A 21,762-nucleotide genomic window follows, 5' to 3' on the forward strand; every position below is an offset into this window, starting at 1 on the left:
CTCCAGTTCAGTTATAGTTATAAGCTCTAGTTCAGAACTATATATACGTTCCATTGCAGAACTAGGCAGACGCTTCAGTTCAGAAATTGATACATGCTCCAGTTCGGAACTAGGTGCAAGCTCTATTTCAGAAATAGGTACGAGCTCTAGTTCAGAACTACAGTACATAGATTGCTGTTCAGAAATAGACGTTCTAGTTAAGAAATAGGCTGATGCTCCAGATGAATATGAAAGCCTAGGGAATTTCTGGTATATGTTACAAAGAATATTACTGTAATGCAGATTCGGGATTCGTTCCTAAGTACATGTATATCGTTGTTAGGAGCAACGGTTGCGACGTGTCGAGGCATACTAAATACGTGTAACTTTGCTAAAAGGAAGGGTTCTTAAACGAAGTAGACAGAGCCCATGAACATCTAGACCAATTTCCTTCAGTCACTCTTTTCGCCCGAAGCTTTGCCAGTTGCTGCTTGATTTCTAGCAGCACATTAGTTACAGCAGGCGCCACCTGAGCGCTGCAGTCGCGAGACATATCGCCTTAGCTGCAAATAAGACAGGAACTTTGTGTTATTCGCCGAGGAATGGAGTTGTTCAGTCCGCATGGGGTACATGCATTAGTGGCTTAACGCGGCTGTTGCATCTGAAACCCACTGTTCTCTCGCTTCTGTGCAGTAACTTTCGATATGTCAGAAGCCTCTAAATAGACAAAATCTTGAATGATTTTAACGCCTTTTGAAGTAGTTTCCAGTGTTCTTCAGTGATCTGTTCTGGGGCCTCCGCTTTTCATTATATTTATTGATGACTTATGTGGTGCAATGAACATCTCTAGGTACGTATATACTTTATAGGGCCACTATGCTACAAACCGTAAGGTCGCGGGTTCGATTCCCGATGAGGATATTGGATTTTTCAATTGACCTAATCCTTCCAGCCGCTCTATGGCCCTGGAGTGGACCCAGCCTCTAACATAAATGAGTACCAGGAATCTAGATATAGCGCGCAGGGTAACTTTCTGCTTCTCATCCCTTGAATGTATGTACATACTATATTTTACCGAAATTAGACCTAAGCTTGAAATACGCCTCTGTTTTGAGTTCTGTTGCGTCTACTGATGACAACAAACTGTAACTCGTCCAGCAGAAGTTTTCAGCCGTGTAGTTCTATAGAAATTTTTCTTAGGAATTTACTGCTTCCATCCTCAGAGTCGAAAGACAAACCACGAAAGCAAAACGAGCTTCCTAGTTCTTGCTTCTTGTTTGCGTGGCTTACTATTCTATTCTGAAGATGGAGGCAATATGTTCCGACTACACGGCGCAAGGCCCTTGCTGATAATACTTTTCATTAGCATGGCTGTAAGAACATCAAATTGAAGTAATAAAATTATGTGTCGCACCGTCGTCAAACAACTATATCTGACTTTTATCGTCTTGTTTCCCTTAGAGTTTGCTTTTAGTAAGAGGCAGAGTCACTAAATAGGTCACAAATCGATATGAAACGTAAAACATGTGATATTCAAATTTTGAAGAAAAAAATCTCTTCATATCCTCCACCAACATTGATACACTTGTCCCATCGCTTTACCAGTGCGTCGAAACCCGCAGGACAGAAGTCTTTTGTCTGTTGTCTGTTGTCTCAGCCACTTCTGCAATCCGTCAGGGATCATCTGCAACTTTCCAACGTCATTGAGAGAATTTCTCGGCCCAGTTGTAAACCGCTTTACTCGACAAGCACTTCCCACCGTAAACAGGAAACATTTCTTTATGAATATCCTCTGCATCGAGTCCTTTTGCCCACAAAACGACACGCACAGCAGAACGCTGCTCTTCGGTAGTACACTTCAAGCACCGTCGCCAATTCGACTACTGATACATCCTCTAAACATGCGCATGCGCGTCTGCTACCTAGACTGTCATGAAGCTGGACTGTGCTGCTACCTAGTGATACACATGGAAAACCTATTATGTTCATTACAGCGGTTTTACTTCTATTTGTGACCTGTTTACTGACTCTCTGACCGAGGCTCTGAAAAGCGGCCTCCGTAGTCTAGAGGTAATGTTCCCACCTCATGACTTGTAGTACGCGGGTTCAAATACCCGGCGTAGGTCGTCGAATTTTTAAGGGCGGAAAAATTCAGGGAGCAAGTCCTCCGGGAGGGACTTTAAGCCGTGGGTCCCGTGTCGTAGCTTTACGGCACGTAAAAGAACCTCGTGTCTCCAAAGGAGGCCACTGAGCAAAATTACGGACGTTTCCCGCCCAACAGTAGTCTCTAATACCTCTGGTAGATGGGGGAAGCATTATAGATACCACTCAGCTAGTAGAGGCCGATCTCGCTGGCTGGGCGGGACTGATGGTAAGCACCAGTACCGGTAGGATATAGAGACTGGTAGAATATCATAGAGGGAAGCACACTGGACCAAGACAGGTCTAAGTGCATGGGGAAACCCACCCTCTCCAATAACTAACTAAGGCTCTGAAATATGATTTCTGATATAACCTAAGTGGAAGGTATCGCATGTAATAAGGTGCGGTGTAAGAGATATGCTGCTGTTGCACTAAGTTCTAACTGCCAGGGAATTCCGTCCAGCTAATGTAGATTAAAATCGAAACGACCAGTGAATTAATTTCGGCCGACTAATATATCGATAAATTTGTGTTATAAGTCAGCACTCACGGCTTAGGTGGCAGATATGTTGATAAGGACGATATGTGTACATATGTTAGGAGGCAGACTGGTTATGTTGACGTGACATCCAAGAGAGAATAGAATGCAAGAAATAAATCCAGAGAGAGAAGAATCACCGACAGCCAGAGAGAATAGATTGTCAGAAAGAAAAACCGAGAACGGAATGACAAAAAGAAAAACAGAGATAACAAGGAGCGGAAAACAACGCGGTAGAAAGAAGCGAATTGTTTATCAGCTAATCAAGGAATTGCACAGCATTTTATGTTATCTGTCCATTGCTGTGTTCACAGATCCGCCACTGGTTACACACATTACAGCTCTTTAAGTTTCATATTAACATTATCCTTCGACCTACACCTATCATCCACTTTATGTATTCTCAGTACTGACAGCGCTCTCACATAGCGAACTTAAGCAAAGAGGAACTTAGAGCGGAGTTAAGTACAGATTCACCGGGAAGTGAAGTACTGCGTGTACTGAATGAGTTGGTACGGACCCGCTTTAGGAATGAATGAAGACAGAATCCAAAAAGAGGGTTTGCAAATAAAAGGAAAACGCCCAAGAGGAAGACCGAGATCAAGATGGGAGTAACAGGTTAGGAAAGATGTCTCGCAGAATGTTGGAGGAGGAGGAGAGGAGCTGTGTGATGACAGAGATAGATGAGGGGGCTTGGTTGCTAGGCGGCCCACGCGAAATTGGGAACGGCGAGCAGCAGAAAGGAGCAGGTGTGTGGATATCAGTAACGTAGACTATGCTGCTTCGAATGGTAGGATGTTTGAACAAAAACTAATTGAAATGGACGTGCAAGAAAACGGTCGTGGCCTAATTTGACGTAAGATTTCGGCATCTATCTGCAAGGCCTCAGGAAAACACTGAAAATCTTAGGATGACTGACTACCAGAACTACCACAAATTTGATCCGTACTGTAGCGTGTAGAGCTGTTACTGTGCAATGATTATGAGTTGAGCGGTTATACCAGGACCGTTTCTGGGCAACGACTTGTTAAACACGTTCCCGCAGGAACGAATCGACGTGCAATAATGGAGGTACTGTTGGAAACTGGGTGTTTCTGCATGGTCCGTGCCGAGGAGTTATAAGGAACACAATTGGAGTGACCAAGTCAGTTCTGTACGGGAGACCGTGAAGAGAGGACTGCAGGCTGAGCCAGAGGAATAGCTATTGTTGGAGCCGTTACCAGGAAGCGCCTAGTAACAGACTGAGAACGCTAGACTGCGTGCTCTAGTTAACTGTAAATTGTGAAAAGTGTGGTCAATAAATCAATAAATTTAAACTCGTTTAAATCTGAACCAAAGGCCACACAATTCAATAGCAAACCCAGACCTTGTGAACCATATTTAACATAGCGACACGTAGTACTTATTTGCATCTTCAGTTGCTTTTTAACGCATTTCCACGTACAATCTCGTACGGCCATTTTCTCTTGAAGAAATCGAACCTGAGACGTAGCAATAATTTCTGCAACTTGGCGGTCACTCCGACAGTTCAGTATGTATATTGAGTCATCAGTTAGATACACGACTACCGCGATACATCTGCAAGAATCAGGACTCACACATTACGTTTAGGTCGGTTGATTGTGACTGTTATGGTAACTTATATACATGGTCTCAAGGTGAACATATTGTGACATGGAGACCCATTGCCAAGTAACAGCTGTGTAAACAGGCGACAGTATAACATCCATTGTTGGGGAACAGCTCTGTGGTCACATTGTTTCCCTGGCAACGAGAGAACACACAATAATGGAAGAGATGTTGAGTCAGTTGAGAGTTATAGTTGTGAGAAGTGAGAAGCCGGTAGCTGAGGCCCGGAATATTTCGGGAACCCAGCGGAAATGGAACGTCCGCCGTTGAAGCCGCTACTAAGCAACGGATATTGAAGACTGAGATTATTTTGTATGCACTGTAGTTACAGTGACATTTGTAGTGTGTAACTCAGTAAGACTGTCGTAGTTATTTGTAACTGAGCGTGTAATTGTCCAGTGAATCCAGTTACAATGCAAACCCCGTCTCTAGTCACACTTACCACGTGACAGTTATGTAGTTAATGTCTTGTAGGAAACGGAGATGAGTGATGGTAGCCCTTGTGTGTAGCCAGAAGATTAATTTAGTGAATAATAACAAATTATTAGATGAACGTTTGCGTTTAACATATTAATTTTAGCCCTACAAGTGCCAACTGTCGAAAATTTCGATTTTTACAAAATGTTGCTATATCTGACAGAATGTGAAGCATTTGTAATATTATATGAATTACATATTCAAGAATTATTTTGGGGACTATATTCCCTATATGTGAATTTATTAATGTAGGAGTTATTTGGTAATTTCTAATTGTTGATTCTCTTGAGAATTGAACGGGTGTCATAGGATCTTTCGAGGTGTTTTTCTACAAATCTGGTACATTTATATAAAAGGCAAAAGAGGTATAGCCATCCCTGTAACACACCGAAGGCCCATAGGATTCTGAGATGTCGAGGCTCTCACATTTTCTAGACAGTCGGCTCACAGACGGTGGCGAGGTTGTCAGCCTTACGCGCCGGCCACGCTTTGCTCCCCAGGAAGATTCCTGGTACTCATTTCTGTTAGAGTCTGAGTCGACCCCAAGCCCACAGTGCGGCTGGAAGAATTAGGTCAACTGAAAAATCCTGTTACATAATTGAGAATCGAACCCGCGACCTTCCGACTTGTAGCATAGTGCCTCAACCAACATGGCTACCGCGTGATATTAAATACTTATGTTCACCACCTTTTCCGGACATCAAACCGAAACTATGTACAAAACCGGTCTGCCAATATTTAATATTTTTGTCGCAGAAAAGTTTATTTTCTCTACCATTTCTGAACTTTAATTCGGAGCAAGCTTTTCAAATACCAGACCGTAAAACCTGAGACATGTTTCCTTCTTCCTCTCGTTTTGAAATCCGCTGTTGATGAGGAGCTAATCACGTGGCTAAGTAGGGCAATTATAATGGAACAAATTGAACGAGTCACGCATGCTCCACGATAAACGACCCGCCTTCTGGCTCTGTGTACAAAAACGTTCAAATTATGAAGTCCTACGCTACAGCACGTATAACAGCCACTTCAGCAATATGAAGTATGACTATAAATGAGAGAGAAAGAGAGAGACAGAGATAACACAGCATGTAGACCCATCGCTAGGCAACGACCGCGATATAAGCGACTATACAAAGCTATTGCTGAGTAATGACTCTGCAAACAATGGCCGTTACTAGGTAGCGGTCGTAAACAGCGAAAGATGAACGGAAATTTCTATATCGTTCATGCCGAGTTATTATAAACAAGAAGAGTTAGTGAGACAGTTGAGTTGAGTTAGTCGGTTGTGAGTTAGTGAGTGAGGAGTTGGTTCGTAAATCAGCGAGTTAGTTAGATAACCGATGGGGTTCAGTCCTTGTGAGCCGTTGCTGTCAGAAGCTGGTACCGGAAGCCGGGGATAGTTCGATAATCCAGAGGAAGGGGAATATACGCCTTTGGTAGCCGCTTTCAAGCAACGGCTAGTGAAGACTGTATCAGACTGAGAAGACTCATGTGTTTGCTCTAGTGAAGGAGTGCGCGAAAAACGAGTAGTGTAACGTGGAATTTGGATCGTAACTCAGCATTTGTTCTAGAACTGAGGAATATAACGAAAACCAAGATCCGGCTGGCCGGTCGCAGGACCTCCCCGGATGCAAACTGACCTCCAGCCAGCAGCCTTCCACTTAAAATCACGAATCCTAACGTATGTCCCTATCTGTGCTGTTTGTTTCTTTAATAAATATTTACGGATTTGTCCTACAATTTATTTCTCTGGTTGGCGTAGCCGCAAAGCTGCAGGTGCTCGGTTCGAACCTCGATCAGGATACCGACAATGTTTTATAAGATATTTTCGTGGGTGTACGAGGACAATCTAGGCAAATGCTGGCATAATACCTCTTCTGGGCCATGACAGCCAAATGGATTGTCTTGAAACTTTTATGGAAGATGTGCATTTTCCTTGAAATCTGACAACAGCAACACCTACAACGGGCTCTTTGTACGAGGACCTACATGCGTTCTGCCCAGATCTCGAAAGTAACTCGTTAAGTATTTACTGGAACGAAAAGTATTCCGAACACACATGTTATGCTCCATACTGCTTTATTTTAACATCCTGTTGCAGTCTGTATTAAAATTTATTTTTGGTTTTGTCTGCCGTCGGCGCATCGGATAGTGGGCATGTAGTGCAATGGCGAATTAAAAAAAAAAGACTCTAAATCTTGATATAGCTGCATGGTGGACGGAAAACGAAGCTGAAAGTATTGTCACGCATACTCTCATTGCTAAGCAACGGCTCGGTAAACACATTCCCGAAGTTACGCTTTCAACAATAGAAGAATATCCATTGCCAAGTAAGGGACCAATAAACAGGTATTATTGACAACAGACGGTTTTCCATGGGGTTCGTCCTCAGGAATGATAAGAGGGCACAGTCAGAAGAATTAGAAGACACCCGTGTGGAGGCGGGGTCGAATACCTCCACCGTGACCCTGCGAGTCGTAGGAGGCGACGAAAAGGGAAGTCTCGAATCTGAGACAGTAAAATATGGTCGCGAGTCGCAAGGGACTCGGACCCGAGAAGAGAAAGAATGCGCTGGCAAGGGCCTGCAGCATGTACAGAAGACAGACCCGTCCTCTCGTCAGGGAGGGCGCCCCACAGAAACAAGACCGTAACTGTCAAACAGTAATAAATATCTGGTCCGTCAGTCGCAATGTGACTTTGACTTTGAATTAGAAGAGTACCAAAGGAGTACAAGGAGTACAAGGGAGTGCAACGGAATATAAGCAGTTGAGTGTTCAGCTGTGGAATGCTAACCAGCGGGCAGCAGGACCTGAAGAATCTCCGTCGCTAAGATTCGTTACCAGGAAACGTCTAGTGGTAACACTGCAGACGAACAGCCATTGTGGAGAGCTGTTACCGAGTAAAGACTAGTGGAAGTAGAGTGAGAAGACTTAGTGATGAATGATTTGTGATTTAGAAATCAGCAATAATGTAATAATTATTTGTAGTTACGACCTGTAAGTGGTCGAGAAATCAAGTTACCAATCCAAACCCCGTCTATAGTCACTAATACACGTGACAATATGTTCAGTACACGTTACTCCATAAATGTTTTGGTTTTCGAGAACATGAAAGAAAAGAAGCGAATGCGGCGAAATTGTCACACTATGCGCACAATTCCTAACTTGTTTATTCACTATTGATATAGCCAAGGGACACTGTGAGTTGATGTCTGTCCCTACTTGTTTTACCTTTTGAATCCAACTGTCAGTAAGATGTATTTTCAATTTTCTTGCATCCTTCCCATATCCATAATGGGTTTATGCTGTTGACCATAATAACAGAGATAGGCCGGACAGATAGTGACTAGTTTAGTTCGTGATAATGAGAGCGTGTGGAGGTGGTGACACTGTATATCACTGAACCAGGTAACGCACCGGAACGCGGTTGCCTGAGCAACCTGCCATTCTGAAGCTATTTACATATTTGGAAAGTTGTTTCTAAGATAAATCTTGCCTGGCTGCTTCATCTCGTTCTCAATGGGCAAAATGTCTGCGTCTGACGGGCTGCATCTACCCCTTGTACACGGTTACGTATCGATGCAAACTCCAGAGTTTATCTGATGACTGATCACTGGTGTGGTGACGAGGCTGTGTACGATTTTATTCATTTGTTTACGACGAAGAGTCAGTAAATGAGTCACAAATGGATTCAAAACGTACAACATGTGATATTCTAACCTTGACANCGCAGCGTAGAAATCTTTTGGCTGTTGTCTCAGCCACTTATGCACATCCGTTTCAACCTCTTCATCAACAGAACGTTTGTCACCCAGTTGTAACAAGCTTTACGCGAGAAACACTTCCCACCGTAAACAGGAAATATTTCTTTATGAACATCCTTTTGGTTAAGCCATTTTCCCCACAAAAAATGCACAATATGACGCTGCTCTGCAGTAATACATCCTCAAACATGGTCCCCGTTTTGACTACTGAAACCAGCCTTTGAACATGCGCATGCGCGGCTGCTATCTACAGTATCATGAAGCTGGACTGTGCTGCTACCTGGTGATACATATTGCCATTATTTTGTACCTGCCAACTCAGTTCAATTCCGAGTTCATCTCCCGTCAGCTGTCGTCTCTAACTCTGTTCTTACTGCTCACTCTACTACTGAACACTTCCTTATGATCACTTTGAACCGACCACGTAAAAGATGCACATTGTATTGTTAAAAAGGCGTATTTACTGATCCGTTGCCTACCAATGGACGTCCTATTGCACGAGTTGGATTATGTGGCAATATTTACTAAGTCATTGCCTAGCAATTGGTCTATACGTCACAGTATTTATGAAGACCGCTCATATTGAGGAAAGAAATACAAATTGTGGATGGTGACATACCTTGATGTCAAGATGGGCTACTTTCCTCTCATGCAGGTAGACAAGGCCCTCTACCAGCTGACGCACGAACTTCACTACGTCTGCTTCAAATGGCACTAGATTGTCGTCTATAATGGTCTGCAGATCACCTCCCGGAGCACTGCCAACGTAACAAAAACAAATGAACAAATTTAAATTATAGTGTAAGTTCTCATAGACGTAATTAAGATGCATGAAGTCGTTTCATGAATAATTTACTGAAGTAGACTTCTGGCATTAGTATCTTGCAACTTCTTATTTTCAAAATTAAAATATAAGGAAGTGCCTTTGCCCCCCACGGTAGGTTACGGAATTTCGCTGGGGTAAGTGTTAGTTTGTAAAATACGAAATGAAAAGTAACAGATTTATCCAAAATTATTTGTTAAAGAGAAAAACTTACTGTGGAATAAGATTCCAGAACATGCATGAGACAGAAGACAATTTAAAGGCTCGGAGACTGGCTTTGATAGTGGTCAAAATTGTCATCCAATGCAACATACATTTAAAATTATCTGGGGATTTATCAGTGTATCCGGGACAACCAAATACTGCTTAATGATTTCTGATTAAATTCTAGTATAAGTGGGCACACGGGCACGCGGTAGCGTAGTTGGTTTAGGTACTATGCTACAAGCCGGAAGGTCGTTTTCGATTTCCAATGAGATCATTGGATTTTTCAATTGACCGAATCCTTCCAGCCGCACTATGGCCCTGGGCTCGACTCCGCCTCTAACAGAAATGAGTACCAGGAATTTTCCTGAGGATAAAGGGCGGCCGGCGTGTAAGACCGACAACCTCACCGCCATCTGTTAGACGATTGTCCAGATAATGTGGAAGCCTCGACGTCTCACAACCTTATGGGCCTCCACGGCCTGTTACAGGGATAGATTTTCGTTTTATAAGTGGACATCAGTAACAGAGAGAACGAAATCCAGGTGTAGTTCATTAAGCCCCAAATGAGAATATTATTTTTTTTGTGATAGAATGGGGAATGTGTGAAACTTTGGTGTCAATGCATCGAGAAGCAGGAACGGTCATGTAGAAAGAGGCATATCATGTCTAAATTTAAGTCTAAATACTTATTATATTTATGACAGATATAAAGAGTGATAAGGCACAACTTCTGTCAAATAAAATCCAATATTATGAGCTATACTTCATCTGACAGCAATACTTACAATTCGAGGACGAGAATAATTTCTGTCGGAGTTTCAAAAACATCGTGCAGACGGATAACGCGTGAAGATGGCGAGCACAGCGACAGCAACGCTATCTCGTGATGGATCTCTGCACTACAGTCCTCGCCATATCGAGCTCTGCTGGAGAACTTGGCCGCGAATTGTTGGCCGGTGTCACGTGATCGACACCGGCTTACTGAGGCGAATTGGCCCCTGCAACAGGAAAAGAATATCAGCCCCATGGGACCGCCTCGTCTTCAGAGAACATGAGATGATATAACAGTTTTACAGCTATTGGTTCTTGTAACTGATTCCCAGATGTCACTAGAATAGAGCTCAGCAGTCTTATTTCCGGTCCTGTAACAGAATAACGTAATGGTCTCTGAATCTGAGATGATATTCCTATAAAAAATGGGTGGACAATATTAAAATGGATCTTAGATAGATATAATGAGATATTATGGACTGGATCAATCTGGCTCAAGATAGAGACAAATGGAGGGCTCTTGTTAACGCTGTAATGAACCTCCGGGTTCCATAAAATGCTGGGAAGTTCTTGAGTAGCCGCACAGTTGGTGGCATCTCAAGAAAGGTTCAACTCCATGAGTGAGTGATAAAAAAACCTCTGTAGTTTATAGTCTTCATCTTCTTTACTACAAGTGTTAGGAATTAGCCTGTTCCACTCTCATTTATGACTCTTTCGATCTCCGCTTTCTCACATTTGATTTGCCTCACATAACATGTTTAGGCGGTGGCTTGCAGAGTGTATATAGCATTTAATGTTAGACCGATACTTGAATGCTTAATTCAAGAGGATTTGGAAGGAACAGGTTGTGGCCTAATCGAGTTACTATTCCGACTTTGCTTGGAGAGACTGAGGAGCACTACTAAGTACTTCAATCAGTATAGACGGTGTTCCGGCCGAGGTTTGAACTGAGCACTTTCCGAATACAAGTATGGAACATTACCGCTAGACTAACCTGATCGCTTACAGCTATTATGTACGTACTAGTCCCATAATATAGTAACTTAATTGCCTTTGGATCTGAGGTGATATTTCTATCAAACGAATCTTTATGTTTCTTCACTCAAAAAAAAAAAAAAAATAGACTTTAGCCTATTCCGGCCTCAAATGTTTGTAAATCGATTTGTTCCTCTGTCTTCTTTCTTCTCCTTTGTGTAATTTGAAAATTATAGCTTGTTCAGGAATGCGGTTTGCATCCTTTATCGTAGGAGTTCCTGTTATTTCCCTGTTTTCTTATCTCTTTTTCATTCACTGAGAAAATTCCCGCTTATGTCCTAATATCTTAATTTATTAATGAGATCTAAAAGTTTGTGACGATGGTATATTAATATAATTATTGTTTTCCTAGACATCCATCGTCCTGTTTTTATTAAAAACAGAACGTTTCGGAGACAGGATTCCGTCTTAAGAAGAAACGGAGACAGGTACTAGCTGTATCGAATGGGCCCAACTGAACAGCTTACAACATAAGACGAAGACAGAATCCTGTCTCCGAAATGTTGTGTTTCAATAAAACAGGACGACGAGTAATGTCCAGAAACAATAATGGGATCTTCATTTATTATTCTAAATACCTTGTTCCAATCCTTCACGCATCTTAAAGAACTGAATCTCATCTGTCTGTATTCTGATCCAGTTTTCAATTCCAAACTGCAGTTCGTTTGAGATGATGACATGGACGCATAGAAACATTTTTTATACTTATCAGTGAAAGGGGAAGTGATACAAAAGGGATTAATAGCGGGCTTCATCTATTGCCTTGAAGGATATCCATTAGAAATATTTCTGGGAACTAATAAAGATTGTATCTATTGTCTTCATCTTGGTTTGCTATTGTTAACGGACTGAATACATCTGATGCAACAATGGCTCTCCGTGATGGCAGCGCTGATCATGGCATTGTGGCCGAACAACGTACTACATACTATATTTAAGCTCATAACTATCATAAAAAGAACTTGAATTACATAGCAGCGCGAAGTTATTTATTGATCCGACTACGGTTGGCCTACGAGATAGGTCCAAGATAATATTCTTATGGGCCAGCAGCCCAAAATGACGAATTCATAACCTGAGCAAATTAATGGTTAAAATATTTCAATCTTTGCTCCAGTGGCCGGTATAAAACAGTTGTAACAGAAATAAAAAAAACATGAATGTGGATTGTTGAGAAAAAATTGCTTCGTGAGAAGAGTATTGCCTTCTGGGATGTGACGCCGTGTAGTTTGATAGAATTATACTGGTAGCAAAAAAAGTCTGCTTGCTGGTTTTTTGCTTCACTCATTCTTTGATATTGAAGATGCAGGTTGTGGGTTTCTTCGAAATGTCTGTAAACTTCCACCATACCCGTATAATTTCTTTGTTCAATTAGGTATCATTTTAATTCTTGTATTGAGGTTTTACTCAGGTCTGTATGGTAGACTTAGGACGGTGTATCTTTTCAGTCGCTATTGTCTATCAGGTTCACTGCTAGTGCATTGGTGTGGTTTTCAGATTTTCTTGAGTAATTTTTATTTCACTGAGCACTGCGTTCATTTGTAGATCTTCATGGATCCTGTGGCTGTTTGTGTACCAAGGTGCGTTCAGGATGGGTGGGAGAATCTTGGATTGAAAGCGCTGGAGGATTTGATATATGTTATTGATTGATCTTTTGTTCAATTATGTAGTTACTTGATGCCTCTGAAATTATGTAATGCCAATTATCTCACCTCTTCATTCTCAATGAGCCCAGCAGCCGGATATCTGCTGAAGGCTATGAGGCCCCTTCACGGGCATGTCATGTTGTGTTCTGTACATGTGGGTGTGGAGACCTGATGTGTTCTCGGCTGTGAATATTGAGGATCTAATCTCCTGGGATATGTTGCCGTGTAGTCTGATAGATTGTTCTTAACATTTTGGAGGAATCTGCTACCTCTATCTTCAGGGTGGGAAAACTACTTCCCTGAAGATAGGGACATTTTCCCCTGAAATATTTGTAAGAATCGAAAAGATTACATGGCACCATGAACCCAAAAACGCCAATATGAGTTAATTTGACATGATCTCCAATATAAGCATTTATTTTCCTTAAAATAAGACTTTACTTTTTGACTTTGAGTTGTTAACATCGTATTTGATTAAATAAAACAGATAGATGCTAACTTTTGGATATGTAATTGTATAAGAACTTGTTAGAACTTTTTACAGATTAACATCATTTTAAAGTATGTGCGAAATATTTTGAAGCTTGAGAGAGAGAGAGACAGAAGAGTGAAAGGTGAGGGAAATGAGACACTATTTTGCGAGGGAGAATCCCAAATCCTGCCCACTTGAACTTCCGGTAAGGGTCGTATGAAAATAAGGACATTGGGAAGGTGAAGACACGGTCAGCGTAACCATAAATACGTAAAGAGAAAATCCTCATCACCGCTTCAACCGATTGAAGCCTGAACTTCAACTAAATAATCTTTCAAATTCTGTTTACTGTTTCATTGAAAGCCCACTGCCCCTCGTTAGCAGTCAATGTTTAGGGGAATAATCTCCTGTTTATTCTGAGAATCATACGAAACAACATGAAAATAAACCTTCAGGGTTAAATACATTATTTGTTTTAAAGCATGTGTTATAAATATCGTAACACGTCCTCTCAAAGCCAGAAGAGATTGCCGTTGCTAGGGAACGGTCAGTGAGTCCGAGTCTGAAGTTATTGTGAGACAGTCTCCCCCTGGCGGAGGCGTGGGAACGGAGGCGTGGGAACGGAGGACAATCGGATCACCTTGTTGGAAGCCGTTACATAGCAACGTCTTTTGATGACGGTAGCGAAGTAACGTGTAGTAAACGCGTGGATATCTGAGAACAGTAGTTCTCGTACTAGAGATCTGTGTAGTCACGACTTATGTAAGAGTCCAGTGAATCCAATAACTAATCCAAACGCCGCTTCTAGTCTCTTAATATCAGACAGTATTATGAAGACTACGATTTAAAGTGCTAACAGTAGAGTGTACATTTAAGTTTTTCCAGAATACTGTGCGTATAAGGAGATTTGGACCTCGGAGAGACGAAATAACAGGAGGAAAGACCAATAATTTAATATAGGGACACAATTGCGTTTTATTTTAAGAATCGTACGAAACACACGTATGAACTCTGTAGGCAAAATGTGGATTTCTTGAATGTTAAATAATTTAATAGTAACCAGTCTGTTCTAAAGGGTAAAATATTTTTTAGCTAAAGGTAAAGCCATCTCTGTAAGAGGCCATAGAGGCCCATAAGGTTGTAAGACGTCGAGGCTCCCACATTTTCTAGACAATCGGATCACAGATGGCGATGAGGTCAGCCTTACGCTCCAAAATATTTTTAGAGTCCCTGTAATATGACAATTGCAGAGCCTCGCTATGGAACATACTGGTATGTCTGCTACAAAGCAATTCTCAAGGTCTCTCTCTAGAAGCAAGAGATTTTGTTAGGTAGCTACACCCTAGGTAAATTACTTTGAAAGGCAGACAGACATAAATTACAATTAGCGTTGGAATGGCGTCCCATTGTACAGATTTGCAGCTTGCATTTGTCTCTCTTATCTACAGCAGAAGGCAGCCGGACATTAGGGGAACCTGTTTCGTAAGGGACTATCTTATTGCCAGAATTCGAGCCAGTTTTTCTTTACATACATTTGTATCCACCTGCGATGCTTTAAGACTCGTCCGCATACCTATGAAGCCTCCATTAAGATTTCTTCGTCCGTCCACCCGTTTCCTCACACGAAAGAATTCGAGAACAATGTTTTAAGGGTTTCCCAACGTTTCCGCGAATCCTGCTACCGTGTCCTTCAGGGTTAATGACTTTGGGGAGATTTTAGCAGCTTTTATAAAAATGTATTAGAGCTGTCAAAAAAAAAACTATCCTAAAGCCTTTAACCATGAAAATTGCAGCTGAAATTTTGTCGAAACTTTGGAAATGGAGAGCCCTCAACATTCTACCCGACCAAGTTCTGAGTGCCTAAGCTTTCACCGGGATAAATGGAGGACCAGAGTTCGAGAACAGGCAAATGATTAAATTCATTATGCTTCCAGGGCCTGAACATGTTATATCTCCTTGTTACTCTAATTTGATTAATTATTGTAATCAGCTCCATCTGTCGCCAGAGCGCTGAATCAATTTCTCCGCTGTTAGAAAGAAAGCCAAGCTGATTAAAACTGTCCCTGTAATAGGCATTGGAAGCCCATAGGGTTATGAGACGTCGAAGCTTCCACATTTTCTAGACAATCGGCTCACAGATGGCGGTGAGGTTGTCAGCCTAACACATCGGCCACCCTTTACCCCCAGTAAAATTCCTGGTACTCATTTCTGTTTGAGGCTGAGTCGACCCCAGGCCATAGTGCGGCTGGAAGGATTAGGTAAATTGAAAAATCCAATGACCTCATTGGGAATCGAACCCTCGCCCTTCCGTCACGTCTTGCAGGAATTCCCAGTTTATGACAACGGAAAACATTTCCATCTTCACGGCACGTTTTACGACATCCTAGGAGATTCTTGCGGTATGTATTGTCACATGTTCCTGGTTGGCGTTAATAAGAATGATGTGTTCTGGATTAGATGAATCGATTTACTGGACAATCACAAGTCGTAACTGCATATAATTGTAACACTAAAGATTAATATAACTATAACACATAAAATAAAGTCTTCAACGTCTGCTTACTAGTCGTTGCTTGGTAACGAATCTTTTCTGTTTAACACTTCAACTATTGAACTGCCTTACTGACTGCCTTAAATACCGTTTGTCTCTCTCTGGCGAATTACCAATCCACTGCCATTTATAACTTTGCCCCGGTCCTCATATAAGTCACCACGTCTTACAGTTCATCTGTTCTTCCCATTTTCATCTGTTGCCACGAAACGTTTTAACAATCCGTTACCTAGAAATGGATTTTCCCATCACAGTACTTAACGTCGCGACGTTCCTTCGTGGCGCAGGGTTTGAAATTTAATTTTTTCTTCATTTCATTTTTCATTGAGCCGTTATATTTTTATTGGTTTATGATTTACATGGGCCCATACGCATCCTGTCTGTGAAGACGATTAGCATAATGCCATATTTATTCATGTTCTCGAGTCTTATACCCCGAATATGTAGGCAGCAGATTGCTTCGAAACATAGGTATGTACGTATAAAATGAAATGGTGTTACATTGCAGAATACATTCATTTTCAAGGCTTCAGTTCTTCCCCTGCATTTAAATCGCCACCAGTTCAGTGAATAAGAAAACGCGTAACGATTCTAACAGTACCTCCCAGTAACTGTAAGTATATATAATTAAGCATTATAGTACCTTCGAAATATAAGTTCTGGAAAGAATTACAGCCACTTAATGTCAAGATTACATCTCACCGGTCTCTGAGTACAGTGTGATTAAAATAAAAGCGATGCAACTGTACCTTTTACACTTTAGCTTCTGATCCCACGAAGCAGAGCATTGGGCGAGAAGCTGATGGTTGATTAGTTGATTAATAGATTTTCTGTATTCTACGGAACGGGAAGGTTCATTACCATATTCACAAAAACACTTCAGTTGACCTTATTTAGGGTCAGTTTTGAACAAGTGACGTATTCTATTTCTTTAAGATCTATTTCATTGTTATTGTGGAGCTGAGCCCTTCTTGAGGAGAAGCCAAATCTGCAGATATTCAAGAATCTCGAATCTCGGCCGAAACATCGACTATCCTCACTGAGGTATTAATGGTTTCTCTCCCTCCTTCGAATTAACTACTGGATTAGTGCAATGAATAAGGTTACTTTCTCTTTTCGCATTTTTATAGTTCTTTATTCGCTGTTGTATAGCAATTCGACGCTGTAGTCCTAACATCTGGGTTACTGATAAAATTGTTACATAAACTACAAACAAATAAATAAAATAGAATTGTAGCTTCTGGGATAACACGCCGTGTCTGCTTGCTTCTTACTGGCTACTTGCTTGACTAGATTTCCAACCCTGAAGAGGTAGGCAGTAAATTCCTGCGAAACGTCTGTGAGCTTCCATAATACTACTTGGCATCACATATCCCACAAAAATAGTCCTTTTCATAGTCACCACTGCAGAAGTGCCTCAAGCGAAACATAAGACGTGTTTCCTTGGTAGCGATTCTTTAGAACTCATAACTGATTTGTAGTCTTGGTGTATGTACCCATATTATTAAATATGAAAGCCCTAATATTAGAAAATTTACTCTTTCAGTTTGTTCAAACATTTGTCATAAAGAAATTACGAGTATATTGGCTTCCAGTTGATGGTCACGTTTCACAGAACTCCACCATAATAAGTAGGTAGCGAACCTGGTGTCAGTTGGTAGAATTACTTCACAGTATGCAAATGAATGGGTTATTAACTGCACTCGAATAGTTTATTACCTAAAAAAAGAGACATGTAAAAAGAAGACAGGGATAGAAATAATTTGGCAGATTTGTCTGCAATTAATTTATCTGATTCCCGCAGGGAACACAAGCGCATTATAACGATTTATTGCTTCACCTTGAATAACTGAACGTTGTCAGGGTAACTTAATACACCTTAAGATCTAAACAATAAATACTGCTCTAGCAATTCCCACGAGGTGCTGGGTCAACGTTCGGTTGAATATATCGATAATCAAATGAAATTAAAATTTGAACATTGATGTTCGTTTTAAAAATTGACGTATAATTTAAGAATGCCGTCTTCTGTGATGTGGTGCCGTGTAGATATTGTATAAGCCGACGTTTCGGAGGTACGTATCTCCTCCATCTTCAGGGTATAAAAATCCGCGAGGGAGGAACTAGCGTAAGCAGGCGACTGCAGCCAGATGTAGTTTGACAGTTCTCCATAGATGGCTCTACAGTGTAACATTTATGTGCTACAGAAGGTAGGATGGGCATTGCCTATGCCTTTTTTGTATTTACAGTATTTTTTCTACGATAAAAAAATTGATGTAACCCTGTTGAAGAATCAGTAAGAGTTTTATCAGCATCTGTTTATATTCGCCTAAACATGTCGGTATTTTTTTAGACTTATTTCCTTCTTTTCAAAAAATAAAAGAAGGCTAACAAAGGAAAGTCCGTATTTAGTTCTTCCCAGAAATTCTTGTAGAACTATTTATCCATATGTCATATCCCAATGGAAACCCAGGAGTAGGCATTATAAAATTAAGTCCCATATGTGTAAATATGTCAGGTGACCTCACAGCACTGATTGCATTGCTTCCGTTGGATAAAATATTGTGGAATATTTACTCACCGCAGTAACTGTGAAGCCAACAGAGACAGCCGTTGCTAGGGAACGGCTTCGCAAACACTCCCGTTGCTAGGCAACAGATTCATAACACACGACAATGGAGTAACTGGGAAGTGGTCTGTACTGTAACTACGTGATACAACAATATAAGAATTGTTGGGAGAGATATTTTCTGTGAGGTCCGTGCCAAGGTTATTGCTTTGTAAGTTCTTCCTCTTCTTGATTCTGACAACTGTTAGGCCTTAAGGCCTGCTAGGTTCTTGGATTATCCCTCCATCTCTTCAACGGACGTCCTGTTATCGTTCCCCTTGAGTCGATGTCTTCAAGTTGCTTTCTAGAACCTTCCAGCAGTCGTTCTATTCACATGGCACCTCCGGTTGATTGTATTAGGGTCTAAGAGTTCAAGATACTTAAGACCTTTCACTTTAATGACTTTCTAAATAATTTCTTCCCACGATATATATTCAAACTCCGTCTATGATTTTATAACAGACAACTTACTTATACGTACCTGTACCACATCAGTTTCATTAATGTATAAACTACAAGCGTATCGGAACCAAGGTCCGCAACTACCGGAACAAATCGTAAAATATGGAGACGTCAATAATTTATCATGTTGCCGCAGTGCGGCGCAGCAGACTGCAGTAACATGACAGATTACAGGTGGCCATGGCTTCATTACGTGTTCCTACAGCAACTAGATTGCCTTGTCAGTGCGAACGGCTCTGGGCATCCGCTCCACGCCGGAAGCACTTGCAATCTAAACCCCTTTAAAGTCCTGTGGCTAATTTATATACCGCCTGATTTAATAATTAGAACAAATTCCATTTCGATGAAAATGTATTTCGTGTGGTTCTTGCAAGAAACAAAAATTATGTACCGAACCATCATTCATCGGTTCGTCTTTGTGACCGAAGCGTGTTTTCTGTGAGGCAGGGACATACTTTTTGTATATTATGTAGATTATTAGGGACTAACTTTAGGATTCATGTATTTAAATGCCGGAATGTCTGCTAGGTATCGGTTAATTCCATCAGAGTCATCGTGGGTTTCAAAAGGCCCTTGAGCAAGCGCTGACTCGGTACCAGAATTCCGTACTGCACTGCTTGCATCAATGGAAGCCTCCCAATGAAAAGTCAACATTTTCCTCGGGATAATTCAAGTTCCCAAGACTACAGATATTTTTAGACAGCAGACGACAAGACTGAAGCTTCTGGACTGAATGGTAGCAAGCATTACCATGCAGGCCGCGCAGTAGCTCAAGCGGTGAGTCGCTGGCTTCCCACCGCGGCGGCCCGGGTTCCATCTCGGGTCTGGTCAAGTGGGATTTGTGGTGGACAAAATGGCGCTGGGGCAGGTTTTCTCCGAGTACTTCGGTTTCCGCTGCCAATCTTTATTCCACCAATTGCTCCACAATCACCCTCACCTATCATTTGGGGCTGGTACAATAGGCCAGAAGTGGCCGCAGTACAAGGGACTTAGTCCCACCCCACTAGCAATAAAAAAAGCATTACCCTACCGTAGATGATTTTGTTTGTTGGGTGCGATAATTCCACGCACTGAAAACACGATCTTTGGTTTTTTGTAAAAGAAGAAAGTAAAGCTATCCCTGTAACAGGCCGTGGAGGCCCATAGGGTTGTGAGACGTCGAGGCTCCCATCACAGATGGTGATGAGGTGTGGTTTTCTGTAGCCTATTGAAATTCATTCGAAATTGGTGTAAGTCTGAAGGATTCGGTGGCCATTCTGTAGGTCCCGTCTTCTTCAGCCCCTTTCAAAGGGCGGGCAGTGTGAATGTGAACGTGCGAATTTTAACATTCAAAATAGAAAAAAAAAAGTTTATATGGCCGCGCGGTGTAAGGCATGAACCGTCTTCGCTCGCTCGCACTCTGGGATCATGGGTTTGAATCCCACTCGAAGCATGGATGTCTGTGTGTGCGTTTATTCTTAGTTTGTGCTGTTCTGTGTGTAGGTAGAGGCCTTGCGACGGACTGATCCCCCGTCCAAGGAGTCCTACCGTCTGTATAAAGAAGAAGATTAAGAAACTTAAGAACAGGCTAGGGCCCAACAAAGGGGTGTAGAGCCATTGATGAATGAATGAATGAACTAAATCTTAAACATGCTCTGCATGATTTATAGAAGCAAAGGTAAAAGGTAAATTTATCCCTGTAAGCGGGTTCGAGTACCTCCACCGTAGCCCTGCGAGTCGTAGGAGGCGACTGAAAAGGAAGCCTGTGCCTGGGGATATAACTGGGGGGGGGGGATAAATAGAGGGACCTGGTCCTCCAGGTTGGGGGTTGGACGCAGGGCTGAAGACCTTGCTCAGTGAAAAATTGTTGCGAAATCCAAAGAAGCGAAAACCGGATGCAATCTGGTAGGATCTTCCAAGAAAGTCTCTGCCTCAAAAAGGGCCGTTTTGCCACTGATGATGATGATAATGATGATGTGATTAATAGAACACTATGCCCTTAAGTTTTACGGAGTACTGGAGGTATATTTCCACGTATTCTTAACCTCGTTACTAGATGGACGCAATTGGTCGTCTTCACGCCACGATGATTTTAACCTCGAGGAAACAGGCCCTGGTACCAGGGATAGGAGACTGTCTGGGTCCCAGAGCCGGTTTGGACGGTATGGAGAGAAAGTCTTTTGCCCCTCTCAGGAATCGAACCCGAGTTTCTCGGTTGTCCAACCTGCAGCCCGGTCGCTATATCATTTGAGCTATCCCTGCGCACAACTTATAGGAATTTCTCATTAAAATCGGTAACTGCATTAAGATTTGCCATTTATTATTAAACTTCTGATCTGCGTGCTTCTCGTTGTCCATAATTTTCCGTTGCTGCGCTTCCATCTCATTGGACATTCCGTCGCCTTCCACGCTTTTTATTCGTTTAACCTTGGAAGGTGGTTCAGGATCACTGAACACGCATCATGTAACTGGAAGGAGCACTCAATCAGAGCAGGAAGCCTCTCAGAGCCTTCCTTCCCTCCTGTTAAAGTGTTCTGGGCAGAAAGAGTAGAAGTCACGCGTCGGAGTAATCTCGGGCACTCCATTCATCACCACTTCACAACAGAGAATCTAGTAGGCTATTTTCATGTATTTTTTCTTTAATTTCTTCTCGATATATGGGCAAGGAATATAACTTATG

The 21,762-nt window shown here is 41.8% G+C and overlaps 1 protein-coding gene across 1 annotated transcript in view; it reads right to left on the bottom strand.

Moving 5' to 3' along the window:
• The window catches only part of LOC111868621 (serine/threonine-protein kinase DDB_G0283821), an 88,646-nt gene that overhangs the window by 14,736 nt on the left and 52,148 nt on the right, over positions 1-21,762 (bottom strand). Inside the window, exons 3-4 of the mRNA XM_023859443.2 lie at positions 10,344-10,556; positions 9,148-9,286 (exon numbers count right to left, since the gene is read on the bottom strand). Coding sequence (XP_023715211.1) covers positions 9,148-9,286; positions 10,344-10,556 — 352 coding nt within the window. The remainder of the gene's footprint in view (positions 1-9,147; positions 9,287-10,343; positions 10,557-21,762) is intronic.

The sequence above is a fragment of the Cryptotermes secundus genome, unplaced genomic scaffold (assembly GCF_002891405.2).
Source record: "Cryptotermes secundus unplaced genomic scaffold, Csec_1.0 scaffold660, whole genome shotgun sequence".
NCBI lineage: Eukaryota > Metazoa > Arthropoda > Insecta > Blattodea > Kalotermitidae > Cryptotermes > Cryptotermes secundus.